Source organism: Zalophus californianus, chromosome 3 (genome assembly GCF_009762305.2).
Source record: "Zalophus californianus isolate mZalCal1 chromosome 3, mZalCal1.pri.v2, whole genome shotgun sequence".
Classification (NCBI taxonomy): domain Eukaryota; kingdom Metazoa; phylum Chordata; class Mammalia; order Carnivora; family Otariidae; genus Zalophus; species Zalophus californianus.
In genome coordinates, this window is record NC_045597.1 from 66,946,210 (window position 1) to 66,968,791 (window position 22,582).

The window sequence follows — 22,582 nt, forward strand, 5'->3', positions numbered from 1 at the left end:
TAGTAGAAACACTTATCTCACTGATCTGAATGCTGCTAGTATTTCATACTTAAGCTTTATATTTAAGATAAATATATTGAAGATATGCTCTGCTTTTATCAGAACTACATGTTATATTGTACCTATTACCTTTTTGTTAACAATTTAAATTATCACATTGCAATACACTGTGATTAACCATCTTAAATCTACTTTATCATTTATTTTTAAAACTCAGTGAGGGAAGCAGTATGGTTTTACTCATTTATAGGGTAAAAATTGAGGCTCAAGGATGTTTCCAAAACTATTCGGAAAATTTGTGACTAAGCCAGGATCCAAACCTATGCAGTCCAAATTGAAAGGCAATGAATTACGTGTATTTTACTAACCATTATCTCTATTAACTATCAACTAATACATACTTTGTTTTAAATGTTATATTTTACATTTAGATTTAATTTTATTAGCATATTGATAGAAATCATTTGGACTTAATCCCCTGTGTAGCTAAGTAATTAAGAAAACACTTATATTCAGTGTTACCTCAGTCCTTTTACATGATTGTACCAATCAAGAACGCCTCATTTTAACTAATCAGTCATTGATTTTATTCAACTCCATCAATAAAATATTGAATGAAAATTCTTCCAAGATTTTAAGTTGCTTGTTATTTTAAAAATATTTGTAGTTTTTTCTAAACAATGTTATTATTTAAAAATTATATCAATAGGTTAACATTCACATGCTTAAAAAATTAAATTGATCCACATCCACCTTCATTTCTATCAACTCCCCATTAGGAGCCACTGTTCTTTTTTTTTTTTTTTTAGATCTTATTTATTTGACAGAGAGCGTGAGAGAGCACAAGCAGTGGGGAGCAATAGAGGGAGAGGGAGAAGCAGGGAGCCCAATGTCAGGGATGATCTCAGGACACTGGGATCATGACTTGAGCTGAAGGCAAACGCTTAACCAACTGAGCTACCTAGGCGCCCCTAGGAGCCACTGTTCTTAGTTTCTTGTTTCTTACATACCCTTCTAGATTTTCTTAATGTAATATAGGAAGTGCTAAATTCTTATATCCTCTTTTTTATACAAAATCACACCCAGTACATACTCATCTATACTATTTGTTTTTAATCATGCAACAATGTAATTGTGATATCAATATACTAAGAGTTATCTCATGAGTTTTGTTTTACAACTGCATGGCATTCTATTTAATGAATGAGCCATACATTATTTAACAAATCCCCTATTAATAGAAATTTAAGATTTCTCCTAACATTTACGATTTATAAACAACAGAAAAATGAATAACTCTGAAGAGTCATGTTTTCACATGGGTATAAGCGATAAACTGCTGGGGTAAAAAGTCTATTTGTTTGTAATTTTGACAGACACTGATCAAAACTAACACTGCATTCCAAATGGGACTATACCAATTAATGCTCCAGTTAGCAATGTGTGAGAATGCTTGCTCTGCCATAAACAATCTAATATATTGATGTCTTACTTTGGTTTCAGATTAGATTTGACCCCCCCTTTTTTAAAGATTTTATTTATTTACTTGTCAGAGAGAGAGCACAGGCAGAGGGAGCAGCAGGAAGAAGGAGAAGCAGGCTCCCCGCTGAGCAATGAGCCCGATGGGGAACTAGATCCCAAGACCCTGGGATCATTACCTGAGCCAAAAGCAGGCGCTTAACCAACTAAGCCACCCAGCGTCCCCATATTTCCCTTATTACAAGTAGGACTCCATTCTTTTCAAATGTTTATGTGCCATGCATATTCTCCTCTATGAGCCAACCATTCATTCATATCCTTTTCCTCTTTTTCCACTAGGTTGTCTTATCAATTTCTAGGAAAAGCTGGGCGAAATTATCATGTAAAATTCTTTTAATTTTCTGTTTGTATATTAATTATGGAAATTGTAATTTATTTTGTACATTAATACTTTTGCCCTTTCTTATTTAATAATGATTTATCCATCTAGATCATGAGTTTTAAAAAATCAGCTTTTTAAATGATTTTCTGTGCCCTGAGAATCATTAATTCCTACTTTTCTATTTATTAATTACTACCTTCCATTTATTTGGTTATTCTTTTCCTAACTTATATATTTTAATTTTTTTCTGTTTTCTTTTTATTGCTCTATAACTATGGATATTCCCGTAAGCACTTCTTTGGCTGTATCTCATAGGTTTTCTTGAAGTTGTTTTTTTAATATTCTGCAGTTGGTCCATATAATTGTGGGTTTATTTCTGGGTTTTCCATTGTATTCTATTGATCTATGTATCTATTTTCATGCCAGTACTATACTGTTTTAATTACTTTGTAATATAACTTGAAATCTGGAATTGTAATACCTCCAAGTTTTGTTCTTCTTTTTCAAGACTGCTTTGTCCATTTGGGGTCTGGTTTTTTGCGGTTCCCTACAAGTTTTAGAATTATTTGTTCTAGTTCTGTGAAAATGCTTTTGGTATTTTGATAGGGATTGCATTAAATCTGTAGATTGTTTTGAGTAATACATTTTAACAATATTGTTTTTCCAATTCATGAGTATGGAATGTCTTCCCATTTCTTTGCATATTCTTGAATTTTTTTCATCAGTGTTTTATAGTTTTTGGAGTACAGGTCTTTCACCTCTTCAGTTAAGTTTTATTCCTAGATATTTTATTGTTTTGGTACAACTGTAAATGGGATTGCTTTCTTAATTTCACTTTTTGCTGCTTCATTCTTAGTGTATAGGAATGCAACAAATTTCTGTACATTGACTTTGTAATCAACAAAGGAGGACTGAATATATACAGTGGGAAACTGACAGCTTTTTCAACAAATGGTGTTAGAAAAACTGGAAAGCCACATGCAAAACAATGAAACTGGACCACTTTCTTTCATCGTACACAAAAACAAAGTTGATATTGATTAAAGACCTAAATGTGAGACCTGAAACCATGAAACTGCTAGAAGAGAGACAGGTAATAATCTCTCTGACATCAGCCATAGCAACATTTTTCTAGATATGTCTCCTGAGGCAAGGGAAATAAAAACAAAACTAAACTATTGGGACTACATCAAAATAAAAAGTTTCTGCCCAGCGAAGGAAACAATCAACAAAACTAAAAGGCAACCCACAGAATGGGAGAAGATATTTACAAATGACATATCCGATAAAGGGTTACTATCCAAAATATATAAAGAACTGATATAATTCAACCTAAGAAACACATAATCCAGTTAAAAATGGGCAGAAGACATGCACAGACATTTCTCTAAAGAAGACATACAGATGGCCAACACATACTTGAAAAGATATTCAGTATCACTCATTATCAGGGAAATGCAAATCAAAACTACAATGAGATATCATCTCATACCTGTCAGAATAGCTAAAATCAAAAACACAAGAAAGAGGTGTTGGTGAGAATGTGGAGAAAAAGGAACCCTCTTGCACTGTTAATGGTAATGCACACTGGTGCAGCCACAGTGGAAAACAGCATGGAATTTGCTCAAAAAATTAAAAACATAACTATACTATGATCCAGGAATTGCACTGCTGGGTATTTACCCCAAAAATACAACAAGGTATACATGCACCCCTATGTTTACTGCAGCATTATTTACAATAGTCAAACTAAGGAAGCAGCCCAGTGTCCACTGATAGATGAATGGATAAAGAAGATGTGGTATATATACACAATGGAATATTATTTTTCCATAAAAAATGATATCTTGCTATTTGCAATAACATGGATAGAGCTAGAGAGTATAAAGCAAAGCAAAATAAATCAGAGAAAGACAAATACCATATGATCTCACTCATATGCGAAATTTAAGAAATAAAACAAGCAAAGGAAAAGAGAGAGACAAACCAAGACTCTAAACTATAGAAAATAAACGGATGGTTACCAGAGGGGAGGTGGGTGAGGGGGATGGGGAAAATAGGGGATGGGATTAAAGAGTACACTTACCATGATGAAAAATAAAATAAAATTAAATCCTGAAAAAAAATCTGCACTTCGTGTGCATCTTCTCTTTGACACAAAAGTTGTTTAATAAATTTTAAATTTCTAGGTAGAAGAAATTTTGGTTTCAGATTTTGCTCCTATTTTCTTTACTGTATGTTAATAAGACAACCTTATCTGTTTTGTTTTTACGTTTTAGAATTTTTCTTTGATGTCTGCTATGCCATGTCAAATTTTCATAAATGTTCCATGGCATTGAAGTTATTTTCTTTATTAACATGATACAGACTTCAAGCTATATTAATCAGATTTACCTTGTTATTTATGTTACTTTCTCCCTTGATTTTTTATGAACCAAGATAGGTGAAATAAAAACCATTTTAATGTTTTAAACTAATGGTAACCATATTATTTCTCCTATAATTTCCTTTTCATGAAAGTTTCACCCTTTAACATTGTGTGTCCTTCTTTATGTTATTTACGGCTTTCTGGCTTGACTTCTAATTTGTCCAATGCTGAGATCATGATTCCTGTTTTTTTCATTTGTATATATGTGGTATAACCTTTAGGTACCCTTTAATTTTCAGCCTTTCTAAATCACTTTATTTTAGTATGTTTCTTGCTTATAGATCTGCATTTTATTACTGTGATGAACTTTTTTTTTCCTTAAAATACAAAAACTTTTACATTTATTTTTATGGCAGATGTTTGGTGTTAGATATGTCATACTTAATAGATTTTTAAAGATTCCATTACACATATTATTCTTAGTTTTATTTATACAGTTCTTATAAATTCACCAAATTTCTTATCTCTTTAACTGTAAAGGAATAAGAAGGCCTCTATGTGTTTAGAAAGTGTATTTTCCCGTTATGAGCAATGATAAATTCAATATATTTATTCTTAATTTTTCATCTCTCCTGTGTCATCTAATTTTAGTCAGTAAGCCTGTGTTTCTAATATTTCATTTGTAAGGTTCTTATGGATAACCTTTGACTCTTTGGATTTACTCTACTTTCTGTCTTTCCTCAGTCCTTTCCCAATTCGTTATAACTATAGCATTTCTGCATTAATAGGGCCTATAAAAGTAATTTCTGGTCTGTCACTCTAATTCAAATGTTTGTTTTAGGCTTAGTTTCACTGTTAAATTCATTCAGTGTTCACCAGTAGTACTTAGCTATAGTGTGTCCAGTCATCCTGACTGGCTGAACTTTGTCCCAGAAATTTTCTCAATAATTATTCAGAAAAACAATTTCTTGTATGGTTAAAAATTGTTTGGCAGCATCCTTTTTACTTAAACGATACTTAGGCTCCCATTTTCTTCACTTCAATATCCTATGGGTGTTGCTCTGTTTTCTTTATTGAAAAACATTGCAGAAAAGTCTGAAGCCCAACTCAAATTTCCCCCTATTTGCACACTGCTGAAAAAGGATTCTTGACTTACATTTAAATCCAATAGTTTACTTTTGTGCTGACCATTCTAGGAAAATTCTCCCTGGTACACAGCCTGACTTTTTAATATGGATGGCAAAATCTTACATTAGGACTTCACTGAATTATAGCTTTAAATATTTGTTTAGTTCCATTGTTCTGCTTTTCTTATTTGGGAACTCAATTTACACCATTGTCGGAATTTCTGTGCTTTCTATATCAATCATTTTCTCTTTGATCCTTCTGAACTCTTCTATTTCCCTCAATACATATTATTTGCTTTCTTTTCATTTTTATCTTCTGTGTCTCTTACTATGCCAACCACACAATTTATCTTCCTTCAGGCTTCCTCTGATTTCATTTTTATTTGTATAAATTTTTTTTCTTCAACAAAAATAGAAACTTTCCTCCAAAGACTTTTAAAAGTCCATGATCCAACACTTCTGTGTTACCCTACCATGTCTTCCAACTTCTTGAATTTCTGCTTAGTAGTAATCCTTCCTCAGAGGAATTCATTCCTTACTTTTTAAACTTACAGTAAAATTTCTAATCACAATTATTATGTACTCTATAACAATATTTTTCCAGTGAGTGTTCTCATCTGCAGATTAGTTTTGCTTATCTTTTCCACATTGTTATATTTTTAAATGTGTTTTCTTAATAATTTTTAAGAGGTTGCATCTAGGGCTAGAATCCTTTATTTAATTTCTCCTAGTCAATTTCTTTTACTTAACCAGTTACATGAGTAGTCCTTCTCTCTTAATATTAAAAGTACATGTGCTTTCACTCTCAGTATTCAATCAACTAGTATATTTACAGTTCCTCATATATTCATAATTCTTTCCTACAATCCAGGCTTTGTTGAACTATTTCCTATATTTGTAATATGTCTATTCTCCTTTACTTGACTACTGATTTGGTAACAAAATAAAAAGCAATCTAGTCTTTCAAACTATTTAGCATGTTAGAGATGTCTTATCTGGATCTTGTGTAGTTTTTATCAGTGTTATCAATAAACTCTTCATAAATTTAAGCACCAAAAAGAAACAGCAACAGTGAGGTTTTGAGAGGAATCCCATCTAGCAATAATTAAATGATACTTTCTTGGGCTCATTTGTATAGAAAATGAATTTTAAAAAGAATAATTTTGCACTGGACAACATAATATGAAAAACATTCATTATATCAGCAAATGACACTTAAAAGTATCTAAAGTCTGGACTTTAGGGAAAAAAGAAATATTCTAGGATATTTAAATCACAAGAAAAAATAAGCCTCAATGTTAGAAAAAAAATACAAATAATAAAATACTGGCTTAGCATGTAAGCAAAAGAGCAAGTCTCATATACATGGTATTCCCTGTCAGGAAAGTTTTCATTAAAATCATATCTATGAAGTGTTTTGTTTTATTTGATGAAATATTTTCTTATATCTTTAAAATGAACAGTATTTTCTTTCAGCAAACAAAAATAAACTCTATTATTTAAATTGTGAATTTGTTCTATAATCTATTAATAAACATTCTTTTATAAAACAGTTTTACAACTTTTACAACAGGAAGCTATTATTTTCTGCTCTAAGATTATTCAAGTCAAATTTCATGTTCCATTAGATATGAAACTACTAAAAATACAATTTCAATAGGTATTTCCACAATTCATTATGAAAAACATCAACTTACTTGTGACCTAAATGCTTCAGAAAGTATCCCAGAACCTTCAGAGCTTGAACCCAAATACTTTCACTTTTAGAAGCCAATAATTTGTAGATTACTCTAAAAAAAACAGAGAAATAAATAAACATTTTAAGCACTTACAAATATTAAAATATAAGCACTATATACTTTACAATGAATTATAAATATAAAAAATATAAAGTACCTTTCAGGATTTTAAATTCTTTGGAAAAATTAAAAATTAGTACATTTTACTAATATTTCTTTAAACTTGGCCTTCAAATAAATACTCAAAAGTTCAAAGTGATTTGTTGCTCATAAGTATTGACTTCTAGCATATTGAAAAAAAAATTCTATTTTAAGATACATGCTTAGTTAGGCTGTATTTCCCCTTCTGTTAGAACTGCCCCTGACATTTCTACTTGATGACCTTTTTGTCTTGTTTATAGCTAATTGGACCATGGATAGATACTTGCCCAATTATTTCTCTTTTCTGAGCATTTGGAGTGAGATCTGAGAAACAATATCTAGTACTTTCTGGGCTCTTGAATTAGAAAATTATTTAAAACAGAAACTATAAGGCAGCCTGGTTTTGTTCACAGAGACGAGTCTATACACAAAAGAATAAAGCGACCATATAGGAAGTAGCAGAGAAAGCAAAGTTGTTTCCTTATAGCTTTCCAATTCCTTGTTCTTACCCTAATGAGATTATTGTTTTTACTTAAATTGGTTTGAGAAGTTTTCTATTACATGGAGCAAAGAAGTCTCTACTAACATATAACCCAACCTAATATATACAGTCATCTGAATATGATGTAAGAACAGGGCTATAGGCATTATAATTTTCATAAATATTAAAAAATTTTTATCTTGTGTTTTTTCCAAAACATAAAAGTAAATATTTTTTCTATAAGGTAGTAGGGAACAATAATAACTATATTCTTTTGCAACTAATTCTAGAATTTAAGAAAGTTCTTTGAAAGTGGTAGTGGTGACTATAAAATTAGGATGTACTTTATTGTATTAAGTCTTTTTTAAAAATAAAGTGTCATTTTATGTTTCAAGATGAAGTAACTGAGGCTAAACAAAAAGTTGGTATTAGTAGGTACAGTATAATTTTTATATCGTTTCAGTGACATTAACAAAAGGGAACAAATTACTTAAAGCTAGTCACGTCTGTTTTAACAGTAGCTTATACTATTAAAAAATAAAATAAATATTGTTGATATTGCTTTTTATTTGTGTGTTACTCTACTGAAGAACAGACTGAGATAAACATTAGTTACCATTTCCTTTAGAAGATGATTTTTTTCAAAAGCCTCATGTTCCTAAATATGTATTTACATTGAAATCTATCTTCAGAACTTTTATGAACCAAGATCAGTAATTAAAAAAAAAAGGTATGAGAATAGGAAAGTTATACATGCAAGAAAAAGAACTAGTCAGGAAATCATGAGAAAGAACATTCAACAGTAAAAATAATCTTGAGAACCAAAGTAAAAGCTCACAGCCTAAGAAATTTACTGACATATCAGTTAATGACTATTTACCTGAAATATCATAAGTTAAGTGAATCCTAATTAATCTGCTTGAGCTTACTATATTAAGCCAGCAAATGATCTAAATCACTTGAGACAAGTACTTATGTATTCTTTTTTTTAAGATTTTCAGATATAAAAATATCACATTTTTAGCTGCTCAGTTCAATGTTGTATTATCACATGGTCTTTCTTAAAGCCAGTTAAAATGTCACCAGAATTTTCATTCTTTGCATTCAGTTATTAGTGTATATAAATGACAATTTATCAGAATTTTCCCCAGAAAATATTTTATATATAACTGCTATACTTGAGTATCTATCTTTCTAAGATACAGACCTTTAAGTGTTCTATCTAATAAGCCTATTTTTTCCATATCTTTAGTCAAAGCCTACATTCTCCACATTTTTTTTAAAATGGAAAAACTGAAGGAGAAAATTTTCCATCTTTGTCACTGTTTTGAACACACTGGTAATAATAGGACATGTTTAGTAGATTTCAATCATGAGCAACCAGGCCTTGGTATTCGTTGTGTCTAATCATTCCACTCATACTATACATATAAATCACTATTTCAGCCCCCTAAAGATCTAACCAATTATCATTCTCCTTTGTAAGATCATATTTTCACTCTGTCAAAGTAATGCAGAATTTTGTGTCTGAATTTCATATTAACCAATCTAAGCCTGGTATCATTCACAAGGATGATGAGGACATTTTTAATTGATTCACTTATCAGTTGATATAATAAATAAAAGAGATACTAGGATCTAAGGTCAAGGATACTAATTTTTCAGTCTAAATATATTTTAAGAAGAATAACTGTATTTTATGATTAGGTTGAACCAAATATGCCATTATTTAGTAAACAGTTAAGTATCAGCAATTTCATATAGTTCAACCTCATAGTAAGAAAATATTTATAGTTCTTAATTAAATGTGTAATTCTCTTCTTCAAATAGAGTAGCAACTCCAAGGTTTGTAAACTCAAAGATCACAGTGATAACTCAAACAGAACAACCAACAAAAATGATGTGATTTTGTAAAAAAAGAAAAAAAAAAGAAAGAAAGAAATGATGTGATTGCTTCTCTGATTTGGAAAGAAGTCCTTCAAATCTAGAAAACTGTCATTTGTTGATATAAATGGCCAAGTAAAAGAAGCACTAATAAAATTCCTTTGTAGGTATATCATTTCCAAATTCTTTTACAAACTGTGGAAGTTCACTGAGTTGCACATGGCTTAAAAGATTTCTCTAAGTCAGAGGGGGAGACGAACCAGGAGAGATGATGGACTCTGAAAAACAAACTGAGGGTTCTAGAGGGGAGGAGGGTAGGGGGATGGGTTAGCCTGGTGATGGGTATTAAAGAGGGCACATTCTGCATGGAGCACTGGGTGTTATGAACAAACAATGAATCATGGAACACTACACCAAAACAAATGATGTAATATATGGTGATTAACATAATAAAAATTAAAAAAAAAAAGATTTCTTCTTCATTCCAATAAGTCAGACTTCAGAAAAATTAAAAAGGAGAATCCCTAAGGGGCTAGATTATAGGCTGAAGTTCATAAGAATACTAATCAAGGAACTATTTTTCACTTACCTACATAATTACTTACAATCATTCTAACTAAACTTAGTCTTCAAACTCTTTTGGTTTTGTCCTCTTGCTCCAACTACATTGCCAATGTCCTAACTCATCGTCCCTAATACTGATGAATAAAATAATCTCTCTACTTATTTTGCTACATCAGTTTTATCCCTCTCCAGTTCATTTTCCACACTGCTGACTATAAATCTAACAAAATGGAAATCTTAGCAAATCAGTACCCCATTCAAAATACTTTTTATCATCATAAACAGAATAAAATCTAAATCTCTTTCTATTATGTGGCCAGTATCTTCCAAATCTGGTCACTATCTAGTTCTTGAGCCTAAATTCATACAATTTTCCTGTGCTCTTTTGCTGAAATATACCATGTTTCTTGTCTTCCTACAAAAAAAAAAATTGTTCTTCACACTAACTGAAATATCTTTACTACAGCATCACAATTTAAATACTATTCTTGAGACCAAGACCCATTCTCTAAATAGTTTATCAGCTGGAGTATTAGAAGATTAATACTAGCTTTCTCCATTTATTCCCTTCTTGTGTGTAAGATTTTGCTGTATTTATTCAAAAGTTCCTAGAGTAGGAGTTATTCTAGAAAGCACAACTGTACTCAATTAAAGTCTACTAGTAATGCTAATATTATAATCATACCTTATTCCATTTCTTTGATCAAATGCTGGTATCATTGAGGCTGGGTGTTCTGACATTAAAGCCACTAGTAACTGTAACACATCATGAATATTTTCATCCTGCATATAAGGATCACCAAAAACAAATTTCTTTAGTTGATATGTTATTCTAGTACTTTGCATAAAATAATTAAAATAGAAGACCCAGACCATGTCCTACCTCATGCATGGTAAGTAGGTAATTTAATATACTCTGAAGTTCATCTTCCTTGACCCCTCGATCCTAATTTAAAAAAATATATATATTTAAATCTAAAACTAAAACTTTAAAGACAGGCATCAAATGATCATTTTAAAAGAAAATAAGAACAACTAAAAGTAGTGATGTTTTCATTAAAATCTTTAAGTATTTCATAATTCATAGACTATATTATTTCCACTTAAATAAGTAAATATTTGGAAAACTGTATCTAGTCTTTTAAGGCCAATATTTGATTGATCATCACTATCAAAAGTAAGTATATTTTGATCATCTAACTGTTCATATTACTATTTTCTAACCATTTATTCTTTTTTAAAATAATGCAAAACTTTATAGAACCAATTGATGTATATTTTACCTTTATTTTCCATTTTTCTTTATCTTAATCTTTTAAAAATCCTACTGTGATAAAATACATAATGTAAGTCTTCTCATACAGGTACACAGACCATTTTCTGGAATAAAACTTTATGCTCATATCTTATGCATATGTTCCTTGTCCATTTCCTATATCTCTTAAAATGGAGATCTCAAAGAGGATTAACAAAAAGTGAAGTTTAATGAAAGTTAACCCTAAGACTTACTTTAGGATTTCGAAAGCTATTCATAAATGAAAAATAGTTACTGCTAATTTTACAATATTGATTTTAAACAATGTCAAAAATTCCTCTTCATCTAATATATTGCAATTCTAAATAATGTAAAATTATTTTACCTTTAGTATGAGCTGTTTCAGAAAAAGTAGCATAAATGCCCGTAGTGATATAATTTCCTTTTGTGATGGCCGGGGACCATCTAGAATAAAACAGAAAACATAAAGAAAAAAAAAAGCAAAAAAAACCATGATACTAAATAAGCTTAATGCAATTATGTTGGAATACTATGGAATTCTTTACAAGTTGTATTTATTAGGATTATAATATTTGTTAGTATTAATGCTATACCATTTCAATTATATCAGAGGATTCAAACATTAAGTTTCAGATTTTGGAAATTTCAAATTATTCACCAAATGTCAGATTTGGGGAAAAGAATTACTTTTTATTTTTTTTAAGATTTTTTTATTATTTATTTATTTGAGAGAGAGAATAAGAGACAGAGAGCATGAGAGGGGGGAGGGTCAGAGGGAGAAGCAGACTCCCTGCTGAGCAGGGAGCCTGACATGGGACTCGATCCCAGGACTCCAGGATCACGACCTGAGCCGAAGGCAGTTGCTTAACCAACTGAGCCACCCAGGTGCCCAACAATTACTTTTTAAAAAATTATAACATAGTACCATCCATTCATAAGTGTATAATCATCAAGTGTTCACACAACTTTTCCTACTTTTATTAAATTAATAGGTTCCCTTTTCCCCCAAATCCAAGTTTTCCCAACATTTCTTTCATCTTAATTAAACCTTTCTTCACTTAAAGACCATCTCCATTTTCACACCACACATTATACAACAAAGCGCAGAAAAAGTGACACTCTATTTTAATTATTTGCTTTGTAGTTTCTTTTCCCCTTGTTACTTGTATATACCAAATATGTATTATAGTGGAAACTCAAAAAATTCTCGAGTCAATAAATGAAAATGAATGTGAATAGTTTAAGTGTACATATCAATTCCATAACACCTAAATTTCAAAGTAATTAATTGCAAATATTTAATTACCAATAAATGAGATTATTCAATATATATAATATATATAATATACATAGTATACAATAATTAAATTATACCTTTAACTATGTAACTAGAACTACAAAAGCCCTTAAATATCAAGTTTTTCTTGAAGCAATGAGGATTTATACAGCTTCTTTATAAGTTTTAAAATAAAAATCCCTATATGTATAATATATAACATCTTTTATTCACTCAACAAATATTTACATGCAAATTATTACTCAAAAAATCCATTCCATCTACTCTTGAAAAAGAAATCTCTTTCTCATTTCCCAGACTGCTCTCTACATTTTTGGCTCCACTATTGCCAATAGTGTACAAAATACCCTTTCCTTCCTTACCAACACTTGGTATTAATTTTTTAAAAATGATTTTCATTGTGGGGGAGCCTGGGTGGCTCCGCTGGTTAAGCATCTGACTCTTGATTTTGGCTCAGGTCATTATCTCAGGATCATGAGACTAAGCCCTGCATCCCGCTCTGCGTTGAGCATAGAGCCTGCTTAAGATACTCTCTCCCTCTCTCTCTGACCCTCCCCATCTATTCGTGCTATCTCAAAAAAACCCTGTTTTTCATTGTGAAATATAGCACACATACAGAAGATGTAAATGTACAAACTAATGAATTGGCATAAAATGAACACCTGTATAACCACTCTTTAGGTCAAGATACTGAACGCTGACAGTAACCTGGCAGAGAAACCCATTAACGACTGGTATGCAAGTAAAGGAACTACATGAGTGGAGGGGTGAGGTCCTAATATGAATCAGATTAAATAATTGCAGATTTCTGATTTGTGTTGTGTAAATATAACTACTACTGACTAAATTCAAGCTCAGGCTACCAATAGTTTAAAAACCAGGTTGTAGAGAGGGGAGCAAGATGGCAGAGGATTAGGAGACCCAGATTTCATCTGGTCTCAGGATTTCAGGTGGAAAGGGATCAAACCATTCTGAACACCTACAACTCAACAGCAGATGGAAGAAAAGAATAGCAACAACTCTCTGAACAGAAAAGCGACCACTATCTGGAAGGTAGGAAGTGCGGAGAAGTGAATCCTAGGCGATATTCAGGAGGATGGATGGCGGAGGTGGGGCCTCCATGGGGTCATTTCTGGCAAATGATAGAGCCCTGGAGCACAAAATCGTAACTTTTAGAAGTCTGCTCCGCTGGGGGACGTGCTCCAGTGGCTAAGCGGTGGGTGGAACCCTTGCTGGGAAAGTGCGGTCTCCGGACTCTCGGGGTCAGAGAAAAACCGGGGTGCCTGAGAGTGGCAGAGCTCCCAGGTATTGGAGCAGGGAAGCTGGCTACAGAGACTGAGCCAAGGAGTGGGCTCTCAGCTTGGGGTTGCCATAAACCGTGATCCGAAGCACAGTCGAGCCACTGCTCTACCAGCAGGGACCCAACAAGGAGCAGACCCGGGGAGAATCCCCTTCCTCTGGAGACTCCACAAGGAGTCGGGTGGCAAAGATAGAAATGCTCGGTCACAGGCCGGGTAAGCATGGGGAGTGCGGCCAGAGACCAGGGAGACGGGAGTGACTGCTTTTCTCTGGGGGTGCACTGAGGAGTGGGGACCTGCGCTCTCGGCTCCTCCGGGGCAGAGATTGGGAGGCTGCCATTTTCATGCTGGTCCTCCAAAGCTGTTCGGAAAGCTTGCAGGAACAAAAGCTCCGGAAAGCAAACCGGAGATTACTTAGCCGGACTGGCAAGGGCGGAGCGATTCCGCCTCCGGCAAAGACATTTGGGAACCACGGCAACAGGCCCCTCCCCCAGAAGATCAGCAAGAACAGCCAGTCAAGACTAAGTTTACCAATCAATGTAAATGGCAGAACTCCAGCGCTAGGAGAATACTGCACATATCATTCATGGCTTTTTTACCATGATTCTTTAATCTTTCAAAGTTCATTTTTTTAACTTTTTTTTAAAATTTTTCTTTTTCCCTTTTTCAACCATCTTATCAATCCCTTTTTTAAAAAATCTTTTTTATTTTTCATTTTTAGAGTCATATTCTATCCCTTCATAGTAGTTACCCTTATTTTTGGTATATATAGATATCTATCTATCTATCTATATATATTGTTTTCTCTTTAAAATTCTGAGATACAGTTTCTTCTAACAGATCAAAATATACCCTAAATCTCTATAGTGTATGGCTTTGTTCTAGTCTCCTGCCTGATCACATTCTCTCCCTTTTTCTTTTTTAAATCCTCTTCTTTCTTTTTTCAACCAACTTCTTATCAATTCCTTTTATAAAATCTATAATCTATAATCTATAATTTTCATCTTTATAATCATATTCCATCCCTTCATATTAACCCTTACTTTTGTACATATATAAGCTTTTCTTTCTTTAAAATTTCGGGAGGCACTTTCTTCTAACAGACCAAAATACGCCCAAAATCTAGTGTGTAGCACTGATCTATGCAGCAGCCTGATCATATTTGATCATATTGTTTTGTTTTGGTTTCTTTGTTTTTATCTTTTTCTTTTTTCTTTTTCTTTTTTCTTTCTTTCCCTTTCTTTTCCCCTGGTTTCAGGTCTTTTCTGATGTGTTTAGAGTATATTTTCTGGGGACGTTGTTACCCTGTTAGCATTTTGTTCTCTCATTCATCTATTCTCCTCTGGACAAAATGGCAAGATGGAAAAAAATCACCTCAACAAAAAGAACAAGAGGCAGTACCGACTGCCAGGGATGTGCTCAATACAGACATCAGTACGATGTCGGAATTAGAGTTCAGAATGATGATTTTAAAGATACTAACTGGGCTTGAAAAAAGCATGGAAGTATTAGAGAAACCCTTTCTGGAGAAATAAAAGAACTAAAATCTAACCAAGTTGAAATCGAAAAGGCTATTAAGGAGGTGCACACAAAACTGGAGGCTCTAACTGCTAGGATAAATGAGGCGGAAGAGAGAAGTAGTGAAATAGAAGACCAAATAATGGAAAATAAAGAAGCTGAGAAAAAGAGATAAACAACTACTGAATCACGAGGGCAGAATTCGAGAGATAAGTGATACCATAAGACGAAACAACATTAGAATAATTGGGATCCCAGAAAAAGAAGAATGAGAGAGAGGGACAGAAGGTATTCGGGAGCAAATTATAGCAGAGAACTTCCCTAATTTGGGGAGGGAAACAGGCATCAAAATCCAGGAGGCACAGAGAACAACCCTCAAAATCAATAAAAATAGGTCAACACCCCAACATCTAATAGTAAACCTTACAAGTCTCAGAGACAAAGAGAAAATCCTGAAGGCAGTTCGGGAAAAGAGATCTGTAACCTACAATGGTAGAAACATTAGATTGCCAACAGACTTATCCACAGAGACCTGGCAGGCCAGAAAGGACTGGCATGATATATTCAGAGCACTAAACGAGAAAAATATGCAGCCAAGAATACTATATCCAGCTAGGCTGTCATTGAAAACAGAAGGAGAGATAAAAAGCTTCCAGGACAAACAAAAACTAAAGGAATTTGCAAACACAAAAGCAGCCCTCCAAGAAATATTGAAAGGGGTCCTCTAAGCAAAGAGACAGCCTAAAAGCAACCTAGACCAGAAAGGAACATAGACAATATACAGTCACAGTCACCTTACAGGCAATACAATGGCACTAATTCGTATCTTTCAATAGTTACCCTGAATGTAAGTGGGTTAAATGCCCCAATCAAAAGACACAGGCTATTAGAATGGATAAAAAAATAAGACCCATCAACATGCTGTCTGCAAGAGACTCATTTTAGACCCAAAGACACCCCCAGATTGAAAGGGAGGGGGTGGAAAACCATTTACCATGCTCATGGACACCAAAAGAAAGCTGGGGTGGCAATCCTCATATCAGACAAATTAGATTTTAATCCAAAGGCTGTAATAAGAGATGAGGTAGGATACTATATCCTACTTAAAGGGTCCATCCAACAAGAAGATCTAACAATTGTAAATATCTATGCCCCTAAAATGAGAGCAGCCAATTATATAAGCAAATTAATAACAAAAGCAAAGAAACACAACGACAACAATACAATAATAGTGGGGGACATTAACACCCCCCTCACTGAAATGGATCACCTAAGCAAAAGATCAACAAGGAAAAAAAGACTTTAAATGACACACGGGACCAAATGGACTTCCCAGATATATTCAGAACATTCCATCCCAAAGCAACAGAATACACATTCTTCTCTAGTGCCCATGGAACATTCTCCAGCATAGATCACAACCTAGGTCATAAATCAGGCCTCAACCGGTACCAAAAGATTGGGATCATTCCCTGCATATTTTCAGACAACAGTAGTTTGAAACTAGAACTCAATCACAAGAGGAAACTCAAATACGTGGAGGTTAAAGAGCATCCTACTGAAGAATGAATGGGTCAACCAGGAAATTAAGGAAGAATTAAAAAAATTCATGGAAACAAATGAAAATGAAAACACAACTGTTCAAAATCTTTGGGATACTGCAAAGGCAGTCCTGAGAGGAAAGTATATAGCAATACAAGCCTTACTCAAGAAACAAGAAAGGTCACAAATACACAACCTAACCCTACACCTAAAGGAGCTGGAGAAAGAACAGCAAATATAGCCTAAACCCAGCAAGAGAAGAGAAATAATAAAGATCAGAGCAGAAATCAATGAAATATAGAAACCAAAAGAACAGTAGAACAGATCAATGAAACAAGGAGCTGATTCTTTGAAAGAATTAACATTAGATTGATAAACCCCTGGTCAGACTTATCAAAAACAAAAGAGAAATGACCCAAATCAAAAAATCATGAATGAAAGAGGAGAGATCACAATCAATACCAAAGAAATGCAAACAATTATAAGAAAATATATGAGCACCTATATGCCAGCAAATTAGAAAATCTGGAAGAAATGGATGCATTCCTAGAGATGTATCAACTACCAAAATTGAACCAGGAAGAAACAGAAAACCTGAACAGACCTATAACCACTAAGGAAATCGAAGCAGTCAACAAAAATCTCCCAACAAAAAAAAGCCCAGGGCCAAATGGCTTCCCAGGGGAATTCTACCAAACATTTCAAGAAGAAATAATACCTATTCCTCTGAAACTGTTCCAAAAAGTAGAAACGGAAGGAAAACTTCCAAACTCCTTTTATGAGGCCACCATTTCCTTGATCTCCAAACCAAAGACCCCATCAAAAAGGAGAATTACAGACCAACATACCTGATGAACAGGGATGCAAAAATTCTCAGCAAAATACTAGTCAATAGGATCCAACAGTACATTAAAAGGATTATTCACCACGACCAAGTGGGATTTATCCCTGGGCTACAAGGTTGGTTCAACATCCACAAATCAATCAATGTGATACAATACATTAATCAAAGAAAAAACAAGAACCATATGATCCTCTCAATAGATGCAGAAAAAGCATTTGACAAAGTACAGCATCCTTTCTTGACCAAAACTCTTCAGAGTATAGGGACAGAGGGTACATACCTCAATATCATAAAAGCCATCTATGAAAAACCCACAGCGAATATCATTCTCAATGGGGAAAAACTGAGAGCTTTCCCCATAAGGTCAGGAACACGGCAGGAATGTCCACTATCACCACTGCTATTCAACATAGTACATAGTAATTCAGGAGTTTATCCCATTCACAATTGCACCCAAAACCATAAGATACCTAGGAATCAATCTAACCAAAGAGGCAAAGGATCTGTACTCAGAAAACTATAAAATACTCATGAAAGAAATTGAGGAAGACACAAAGAAATGGAAAAACATTCCATGCTCATGGATTGGAAGAACAAATATTGTGAAGATGTCAATGCTACCTAGAGCAGTCTACACATTTAAAGCAATCCCTATCAAAATACCATCTACTTTCATCAAAGAAATGGAGCAAATAATCCTAAAATTTGTATGGAGAAGACCCCGAACAGCCAGAGAGGAATGTTGAAAAAGAAAAACAAAGCTGGCGGCATCACAATTCGAGACTTCAAGCTCTATTACAAAGCCGTAATCATCAAGACAGTTTGGTACTAGCACAAAAACAGACACATAGATCAATGGAACAGAATAGAGAGCTCAGAAATGGACCCTCAACTCTACGGTCAACTAATCTTCGACAAAGCAGGAAAGAATGTCCAGTGGAAAAAAGACAGTCTCTTTAATAAATGGTGTTGGGAAAATTGGACAGCCACATGCAGAAGAATGAAACTGGACCATTTCCTTACACCACACACAAAAATAGACTCCAAATGGTTGAAAGACCTAAATGTGAGACAGGAGTCCATCAAAATCCTAAAGGAGAAGAGAGGCAGCAACCTCTTCGACCTCAGCCGCAGCAACTTCTTCCTAGAACCATCGCCAGAGGCAAGGGAAACAAGGACAAAAATCAACTATTGAGACTTCATCAAGATAAAAAGCTTTTGCAAAGCAAAAGAAACAGTTCACAAAACCAAAAGACAACTGACAGAATGGGAGAAGATATGTGCAAATGACATATGAGATAAAGGGCTAGTATCCAAAATCTATAAAGAACTTATCAAACTCAACACCCAAAGAACAAATGATCCAATCAAGAAATGGGCAGAAGACATGAACAGACATTTTTCCAAAGAAGACATCCAAATGTCCAACAGACACATGAAAAACTGCTCAACATCGCTCGGCATCAGGGAAATCCAAATCAAAATTTCAGTGAGATATCACCTCACACCAGTAAGAATGGCTAAAATTAACAAGTCAGGAAACGACTGATGTTGGTGGGTTTGTGGAGAAAGGGGAACCCTCCTACATTGTTGGTGGGAATGCAAGCTGGTGCAGCCACTCTGGAAAACAGTATGCAGGTTCCTCAAAAAGTTGAAAATAGAGCTACAAAATGACCCAGCAATTGCACTACTGGGTATTTACCCCAAAGATACAAATGTAGGGATCCGTAGGGGTACATGCATCCCGATGTTTATAGCAGCAATCTTCACAACAGCCAAACTGTGGAAAGAGTCAAGATGTCCATTGACAGTTGAATGGATAAAGAAGATGTGGTACATATATACAATGGAATGTTATGCAGTCATCAAAAGGAATGAAATCTTGCCATTTTCAAGGACGTGGATGGAACTGGAGGTTATTATGCTGAGCGAAATAAGTCAATCAGAGAAAGACATGTATCATATGATCTCATTGATAGGAGGAATTCTTAATCTCAGGAAACAAACCGAGGGTTGCTGGAGTGTGGGGGTGGGAGGCACGGGAGGGCTGGGTAATAAACATTGGGGAGGGTATGTGCTATGGTGAGTGCTGTGAATTGTGTAAGAGTGTTGAATCACAGACCTGTACCTCTGAAACAAATAATACATTATATGTTAAAAAAAAAAGAAGAAGAAGAAGAAGATAGCAGGAGGGGAAGAATGAATGGGGGGAAACTGGAGGGGGAGACGAACCATGAGAGACTATGGACTCTGAAAAACAAACTGAGGGTTCTAGAGGGGAGGGGGGTGGGGGATGGGTTAGCCTGGTGATGGGTATTAAAGAGGGCACATTCTGCATGGAGCACTGGGCGTTATACGCAAACAATGAGTCATGGAACACTACATCAAAAACTAATGATGTATGGTGATTAACATAATAATAATAAAAAAAAACAGGTTGTGAAATACGTAAATATTTAATAATTGGCTATGCACCAGCTTGTTCCAGCATACTAAAGTCCTCAACCTACACCAGTCCTAAGCTCTGAGCCACAACTTGATCACATCCTCCATTCCATCTGGTAGAGACATTCATTATCTTAGTAATAATTTCTTGCCATTATCTTAGTAATAATTTCTTTACTTTCATTTAATGAAATTGGACAAGTTTTATATAATCTTAGTGTGTCGGTTGTTTCTTTTTTTTATTGTAAGGATGAGAATAATAATAGTGCTTATGTCACAGGGTATTTTGTAAGGATTAAATAGAGCAACATATGTAAAGGAATTAGAATAGTGCCTGGTCCATGTTAATTAGTAAATGTTAGCTATAATTACTACTGTCAAACACTGTATAAAGAGGATGTTTTAGAAAAATATATACATGTGTATGAGTCTTATTTATACACATAATATGAATCCATATTTTAGAAAATAGAATAAACAGGTATTTCACAAATATAAAATTGAGTGACATAAAAATCACAAATGACACCATTTATGTAAAATACAGAAGCTAAACAATCAACTCTTTAGGAATACATACATAAATAGCAAAGTAGTAAAACATACTAAAGAAATAATAAGAATTCAAGAAAGGAAAAGGTATAATAAACATAAAATAAAACATAAAACATAAAATTGAGCACGGGGTTATCTCTATGGCTGGGAATGGGAGGAAGATGTGACCAAAGATAGGTAAATACAGGTTTATGGTAATATTCTATTTCTTAAGTTTGATGGGATCTATCTGAAGTTTATTACATATTTACAGATTTGCATTTATGATGTATTCAAAATAAATCTTTGAAACACATATAAGTTGAAGCATCTACATGTAGGCATGTGTAAGTCTGTGTTTGAATGAGCACAGAAAAGGAGGTAGAAAAATATGTAAGACTGGTGATTCTGGCTCCTTGGGAGAAAGTAAGTTCTTATTTATAAACATTTCTATTATTCTGCTTGCTAACTAAGATCATGTATTACTATGGTACCTTGTTAATATAAATACATTTTTTACAGTGAACTTGACATAGTAATTAAGAGACATAAGTGTTAAATAAGAGTAAAAGCAAAAAGATCCTACTTATGTCAGTGCCTGCATATGAATTAGTACAATGAAAAGCTAGTGTAGTACAAATTATCTTTAGAGTGTCCTTAAAAGAAATCATTTCAGTTCAAAATAGTACTGAGAAAAGTTGTTATTTAGAAAACTATGTTTCAAGTCAGAGCCTCACATTTCACTAAATATCAAAGTTAATTTCAGTCGTATTAAAAAGTTAAATTAAAAAGATATTAAAAATAGTAAATAAAAAGATACATTAAAAAAGAATAAACTGCAAAGAAAAAGATATTCTCTTCCACTTTCTTGCCACTTTCTTTTAAAATATATTTCTTTGGCTTCTTCCCTCTCTCTCCTTGAGGTAGCCAGAGCCAGTCAGGCCGGAGGGCCCAGAGATAGGAGGAAGTAGCAGAGGCCAAGGAAACACCAGATGTTGCAGGGCTGAAGAGGAAACTACGCCTTGCAGGACCTTCAGGGTCAGGGTGAGGAGACAACATGGACTAGGAGTGTGGTCAGCAGCAAAGAGCCAGTCAGGGCGAAGGAGGTGACAAGGACCAGGCAGAGTTGGAGGTGAGGGGATGGTCAGGCTAACTGGCAATGTCAAAGCTGAGAAGGTGACGGTGCACATGTCAGAATATTGTTTCATAATGTAAAATAAGCAAATATATAAATACATTATAGATTACCTAAGCCAGATTTTTCACTATTGAAGGAAGAAAGCTATAAATATAATAAGTTTGAGGCTACACTGAACCATGTGGTTTTAAACTGGAAAGAAAGGTATCTATGTACAAACCTGTTTTTCCCAGATCCATGCAGAATGCCTAGAAGCAGTGCCACTCAAAGAGCAATAAGCACAATAAGCACACTGAACACCTAAATCTCAAAAACCATATCCACCAAGACAAACCAGGGCTCTTTGGAGAAATGGTTGATTCCAGGACTGGGTAAGTATAAAATGAACCAAAAACATCTTGTGGCAGAGAGCAAGCACTAAAAAATTATGAACATCTTTCATAAAGACCCAAGATCTCATGTGAAGGTCTCCTACAAGCCAAATCTGGGACAACCTTAACATCCAATAAATAATGATACAACCCA

General features: G+C 34.0%; 1 protein-coding gene across 14 annotated transcripts in view; it reads right to left on the bottom strand.

The window, feature by feature from the left end:
* The window catches only part of NBEA (neurobeachin), a 680,715-nt gene that overhangs the window by 484,066 nt on the left and 174,067 nt on the right, over positions 1-22,582 (bottom strand). For all 14 annotated transcript variants that reach the window (XM_027588285.2, XM_027588293.2, XM_027588287.2 and 11 more), the window contains exons 14-17: positions 11,806-11,885; positions 11,049-11,111; positions 10,851-10,948; positions 7,054-7,146 (exon numbers count right to left, since the gene is read on the bottom strand). In XM_027588285.2, coding sequence (XP_027444086.1) covers positions 7,054-7,146; positions 10,851-10,948; positions 11,049-11,111; positions 11,806-11,885 — 334 coding nt within the window. The remainder of the gene's footprint in view (positions 1-7,053; positions 7,147-10,850; positions 10,949-11,048; positions 11,112-11,805; positions 11,886-22,582) is intronic.